Raw genomic sequence first — 6641 nt, 5'->3', positions numbered from 1 at the left:
GGTCAGTGTTGCCACCGCCGTTATTGTCCTGGGCATCGCATCGCATGCCGCCACTAGCTAATCGCTACCCGAAAGCTCCCCATCGTCACAAGTAGTGTTGGTTTGATTTTGTTCGATTTGAGATCTTAATTTAAATCGCAACTAAAACTGGGTTTTGTCGACGAAATGACAATGAAAATGGACAGTTTCACAGACGGCGAGATGTGTATTTAGTCCATCCAGTTCTGAAAATATTTTGAATTTCGCACGCGCGCTATTGACATGTCAACTTTAACTCTCGCACGTGGTGATGCTGAATGGAAGCGGAGGACGACGGTAAGTGCAGTGTCACGGCCAGTGATGATCTGGCCTACAGGAGGAGCTAATGTCCGCGCAGCTTGAAGAAAAAGGATGGCTGTAGGCCGCCGAAGGTCCAACGTCTGGACGGAGGCGAGCGAAAATGGCCAAGTCAAGTGTCTTCGAGGTTCAACAGAGATATCCAACCCCAAAGCGCACAAACTGGAGAACCACTTGATGCACTATAAGGATTACACATTGGTGAAGAAGAAGAAGAGCGAAAATTCGCTGTCATTGAGCGTAAGGAGGAGACCCGGAATATGAGTCGACAGAGAGGCGTCAAGCTAGGCGGAGAAGGTGTAGCTGGAGAACCATCCCAATCTGCCCATATTTTCCAAGCTCAGCTTGATTGCCTTGTTGTTGACTTTGTGTACGAGTCGGGGTCAGCTTTTCGCATCATAGAGCCGCCAAGTTTCCGTTGTTTGGTCACTAGGGGGATTTGGAAGCGCGGACGAAATCGATGCCGACTTCATTGAAGATGGATTGCTGATGTGGTAGACCGTTTGAATAAAGGTGTAGACTACATTCTCGACTACAGCCTAGACTACTTAGGAGCTCAACGTTAAGATCAGATTGATATTGGTCGTTACCTTAATATATCCGCGTTATCCTCCTTGACTAAGGCTTCGTTCAGTGCACAGCTAGCACACCGGCTCGTGAACGACGTTGGCGGAGGGTGTAGTTGTCGTGTCTATTTTGATTGCTTTATGCCAGATAAGCTGTATTTAAATCACGCTATTATCTAGACATCGCTCCCACGAGAAACCTGAATCATTACTGGTGTGCAGCGTAGCTGACACCTTGGGTGACCAATTTGACGTGTGTCGCACAAAGCTGTTGACAATTGAGCGGGGAGATGCTGGTCGCCATGCTCTTGACGCTGGTGGCGATCGGGGCGATCGTGTGGTGACTGATGTTGACAATCTTGACGTGGACGACTCACACGCGCTACATGTTTAGCTTGTCGTAATAGAGACTATGGAAATATTATCACTGGATGGGATTGCGAGTGGCCGCGTACGACCGCCGTACCAAGTACTTTCAAGCATTGACAGCAGTGGCACATAGTAGGCTACTTTCATCGTCGACGGCTCCCACCATTCGCGAGGCATCACCGGCTTCGCATCTTGTTTGGGTCGCTCATGGCGCCCAAGCCCAAGCTCCTGCGTAAACAGGTTGTGTGGAGGTGGACGGAGGCTCCAAACATTGCGTTCGAGCGCCATCACCTATTGGCGTAAGAATCGGCGTTGGCTTATTTTGACTTCCAGTTGCCGTTCCGACTCGTCACTGATGCCAGTAGGGTCAGGCTAGGAGCGTGTTTCTGCAGAATCAGGGTATCGTTCGGCAACGTATAGCTTACGCGAGTAAAGGGAACAGCCCCACTCCATCGCGCTACGGGATTACAAAACTGGAGTGGTTAGCAGTTGTGAGGTCGATTAGGCGGCCGGCTATTCTACCTAAGTAGGATTTCCTTCCGTCCGCGGCTAGGGTAGACCGATCTACTATTTTAACCGATAACCGGTACTAAAATGGCTCTTGGCTAGCTCTAATTCGTAGCGTACATAAGCACCGGGAGCAATGTACTGGCGGATGCATTATCGAGAGCCCCATTGAGAGTGTTAACGACAGCAGGGTAACTACGACCACGAAGACACATTGGCGTTATTAGGACTGGTGATGAGGTGGCGCGGCCTGAGCGAGGAGACGAAAAAGCAGCTCGGCCAAGGACGACAGGACTATGTATAGTACCAGCATGTATGGGGAGTCGTAGATGCGACAATTGATATGGCAACGACGAAAGGTGATACGCCAAGCCAGAGCTGGATGAAAAGAAATAGGTTGCAACAAGCGGCCGGTTGGGGAACCAACCGACACGACGGAACGGCAGGTCACCACAGCTAACTGCATCAAGAATCAAAAAGCGTATGGGATGCGGTGGCGAGAGTGGCACAGCTGCAACTTCGCCCAAGAACAACAACGAGGAACCAGTTGTGTAGCCCTTGATGCGAGCATCCAAGCGACGAGCGGAGGCGGCTCAGACAACATACGTGGAATCTGTGGTGTAGTAGAACACACAAATATCGTCAGATGTGGATTCCTTACACAAACCACAACGAATCGCCGAGTTAGGTCGGCGGTTTGTATGGCCTGCGCAGAGGGTGGTCCCCTCGCGGTCCGGCCCTTCCGGGACAGACGAGTGGCTCGCTTCCACCCGGTTCCGACTAACCAAGTCAGATCACTTCCGAGGCTCCGCCGAGTTTGGTTCGGCTGAGCTCGTTCACAACCCTGTGCCCTTTACCAAAGGATGGACGACGGCGCGCGAGCGCTTTTACAGGTCACCGAGCGCAGAGGCAGCTCAGCTAGAAGTGTTACGGCACCCGGGCTATCCGACGTACCGGCCCGCTGAGTATGCGGGACTTTCTTTCGCGCGCAGCGAGACTTTGTCCTACCCGGACCGACCTTATCTCTTGGCGCTACCAGTCAATACCCTACAAGCTATGCCTCTCGAGTATTGACGGCAGGCATAATCCAGCCCTATGCAGGGACTTACCGGAAAAGTGTACACGTGTCTTGGACTAGGAAAATTCTGCTCTGTTATCTTCTGGGAGCCCTTTCGGCTCCCCCTATTTAATCCTATGCTTCTCATACAAATATCGTATGAAATGTAGTCGTTTCGGATCTCTACCGACCCTTCAGCTGAGTTCCGGCGACCGTTGAGCTCAGCGGCTATCCGGATAGCATATCCGGACAGATCGCCAAGTACTTACCGTGATCCTTTGTTCCTAAGCTCTGGGTTATCAGACCGAGCCGATTCTTGATCGAAAGAAGGTTGGCGTATGGTCGAATCTGGAAATCCCTACACCACAACTGCCCTGGTTATGATACGAGCCGAGCTGGTGAGTATCTTAATCCTTCGTTTGGTTCTGCCACCATTGGTCCGTACTCGGCTGATGACGTCTTGCGGTTCTCCACCACCTTCTTCGGTACGTTCGTTGCTTCCACTGTCACTCACTTGCAGCTCCTTACTCCTCGCATGCTACTCCAGCACAACTCGCGGCGCCACCATTCTCCTCCAACTCCTCGTTGAGGTGAAGGCGCGCCAGCTGAGTCGATTCCTGCATACGCTCAGGGTGCTCCACCGCGGGCGAATCGTCAAGGTATTCCCATCTTCGCTGGGTCTTCAATCGGTGAGCTCGGCTCGGATGACAAGAGTGCGTCTGATGACGACTCGGCGGACGACGAGTTGGGTTCTCCCAATCTCCGAGGCGCGTCTCCGAGTATGTCTCTGTTCGGCACTACACCCCCCAGTGGAACGTATCCGCCTCAACCCACTTCAGCCGAGTCGGGTTCTGAGGCACCGGTTCTTCTTCCACCCGGTTCGGCGTCAGTCTTATTGGCTAGCTCGGCGGTGATACTTCTTGCCACGGCTGCGGATGTTGCATCTCCTTCCGCAGTTTTTTCAAGGGGCGACGTCTGCTACGACGCCACGCCTCCAGTCGTCGAGTCCGCTGAGCTCTTCCCAGTTGTCTCCGTCGGGTTCAACTCACTTGGAGTCCGGATCGCCAACTTTTTAATTTTCTTCTTTTGACTGGGCGTCCCGTAGGTATCGTTCAGGACTTCATTTCGTAATTATTCAGTATATGTAGTTTCGACACAGTAGTATTCCGTCTCAACTCGGCCTGTGTCGTCCGCTGAGTTGGTGTAACTTTTAGTGCAATAGCTGTTAATCCTCATCTGCAACTTGCACCATTTGCAGACGGTTTTCGCGCTTCTTCTGTCGTAGATAGTCAAACGGGAGACGCCCACATGACAAATTCGACAGTGGTTCCCAAGTAGGCTCATCGTAGCCGACCCACTTAACTTTAAACTTCCGTTGTGATCGTGACGTACTTGTGGATAATGGTAGCTCATCGTCGAGAATTGCTTCGACTTCATACTGGTTTGTACTTGTGTCTGGTTCCCAGCTGTCTTCAGGCAGTAATTCTTCATCAAAAACAAATCGCTGAGTCTCTTCGAGGTCGGCGATTAGCCTCGTCTTTGGTCTTCCGCCGAGTTTGGTGACTGCCTTCAGACGTGATACATGGACCACTGGGTAGAACCTATATCCACTCTTGTCGGGTAACTCCAATTCATAGGCGAATTCTTCCACCTTCTTCTTCACCCTGAATGGTCTATGCCATCGGTGGGCTAACTTCTTGGTCAGGCCCGACTTGACTCGCTCCATAAACAACCAGACTTGATCTCCTTCTTTGAACAAGGATTTCGTGGATTCATCGCCTGGTTCTGCAACTTCATCTTCGTCATCTGCTGTGTTGGGAATGGATCTTTTCTCCTTCTTGCTCAACGCTTCGTTGTGCTCTCGAGCTCGTCGTGCTTTCTCTCGCACTTGGAACTCAGCTGCTAATCGAAGTGCCACTTCTCGTTGTCTGTTCGCTTCTCGGCGCCACTCGACTGCGTCCGCCGAGTTGACTGGGCGTCCCTGTCCACGTCGTATTGAACTCGTCATAGCCTTGAGTGTAGACTTGGCGTCCCAACCATGCACCAGATAGAAAGGGTTTTTTTGCCGAGTCGAATCTCTTGAGTTGTTGATAGCGTGTACCATCTTCTCGGCGATGTCATCCCAGTCGGCTTGAAGTGGGTCTTCTACGTAGACCCGTATAGTCTGAACCATTGTCTTGGCTGACCTCTCTTGTTGACCGTTAGCTTGTGGTCGGTAACTCAGCGTAGCTCTTGATCTCGACTGCATCATCTCGGAGAACTTTTGGAACACTTCACTCATAAACCTTGGATCTCGGTCGTGCCGTATCAGAGACGGAGCCCCGAACTGCCTGAAGACGCATTCCTCAAATACCTTGGCCACTTCGAGTGCTCCGGTGTCATTCATAGCCTTAGCGATAACGAACCCCGTGAAGTGGTCCTGGAACAGCAGCAGTGCAGTATTGCCCCGCTGAGTTCGAGGAAGGGGAATCACGAAATCCATTGACACGACTTGGAATGGATGGTCTGACACCACATTTTCCGGCGAATAACCTCTCAACTGTGGCTTGCTCTTACTAGTATTGCAGTCCTCGCAGGCCCTAACATGTTTCACCACGTCGGCGTACAGACCAATCCAGTAGTAGTCGGTCTTGACTCGGTGATAAGTTCTGACGATGCCTTGATGCCCTCCTTCGATCGAGTTGTGGCAGTTATGAAGTATCTCGTCGACCATAGTTGACGGAATCACCAATCTCAATGAGAGGTTCGGTTCGCCGAGTTCGCCCAGTCGGCGGGCTTCATCTTGGCGGTATAACAGGCCGTCTTCGCTGAGTACAAATACTTCTGCGACTTTGCCGGCATTCTGAGCTCGACGGTGTGTAAGGTCCTCAAATTCACCTCTCAGGTACGCCTTCAGGTCGGCCCACCTGAGTTCTTCATCTTGTGCCTTCGCGATTCGTCGCCTTCGCTCAGTCTGTACTGTCACTGGATCGATGTCGTTGGCATTCTGAGCTGTCTGGGCTGACTCCATCTGCGACCCTGTTTCGACATTCGGGGTCGTGTGGTTAGTCCGCCGAGTCGATGCCCTGCTGACTTGTTCGAATTTATCTCCACTGCTTTCAAGCGCAGATTCTCTTGGATTTGTTCACACGGCTTCGTGATCCTGACTTCCTCCTCTTGCTCTAGCCGAGTCTTCATCCAGCTCGTCCTCAAAGTGAACTCGGCGTACTCGGCTACGAGTGACTGCCGTGACAATCGGTGTTTCCACTGGGTTGTCTGTGGCGTACAGTTCTTCGGCTACGCGGTTAATCATTCTCAGCTCTCCTTTCCTATCCGTCCCGAGAATTACTCGTCCAGCTTTAGCTTCCAGTGCTTCTGTAGCGAGAGAATCAGCCGCTGCGTTATAGTGTCGCGCTATGTGTCGATACCGGACCGAGTTGAGTTGCTTCGTGAGCTCCTTGTGTCGAGCTAGCTTCACTTGCAACGTTTCCTTCTTGCATGCTATCACCCCCATAGATTGCTGGATTGCAAGCCGGGAGTCACCCACGATAATCAGATCGGTTATCCCTCGGTCAATCGCCGCCAAGACTCCATTGTTCATGCCGGTGTACTCGGCGATGTTGACTGTGGTGGACGACAGGTACGCACTCGCAGCAATCTCAATGTCCCAATTCGGAAGGCGCCACAGTATCCACGAACAACTGTCATACCCGCCGTATTTAGCCGTCTTCGCTGAGCCATCAAATGACAGCACGCATCCTGCAAAGTCAGCTGGTATTCAGGCATATAGCAGCGCTGGGCTCATTCTTACTGTCGCCGAGTTCTTG

At 51.9% G+C, this 6641-nt stretch overlaps 1 protein-coding gene across 1 annotated transcript; it reads left to right on the top strand.

Moving 5' to 3' along the window:
- Positions 1-296: 296 nt before the first annotated feature.
- Positions 297-834, top strand: PITG_09318 (uncharacterized protein; the record flags this gene model as incomplete). Its single annotated transcript, XM_002903555.1, has 3 exons — positions 297-315; positions 401-576; positions 739-834. 3 exons carry the CDS (start codon positions 297-299, stop codon positions 832-834), a joined length of 291 nt encoding a protein of 96 aa, XP_002903601.1.
- Positions 835-6641: the final 5807 nt, after the last annotated feature.

This window comes from Phytophthora infestans, genomic scaffold (genome assembly GCF_000142945.1).
Source record: "Phytophthora infestans T30-4 supercont1.14 genomic scaffold, whole genome shotgun sequence".
In the NCBI taxonomy this organism is placed as follows: domain Eukaryota; phylum Oomycota; class Peronosporomycetes; order Peronosporales; family Peronosporaceae; genus Phytophthora; species Phytophthora infestans.
This window is presented reverse-complemented; position numbering and strand designations above follow the sequence as displayed.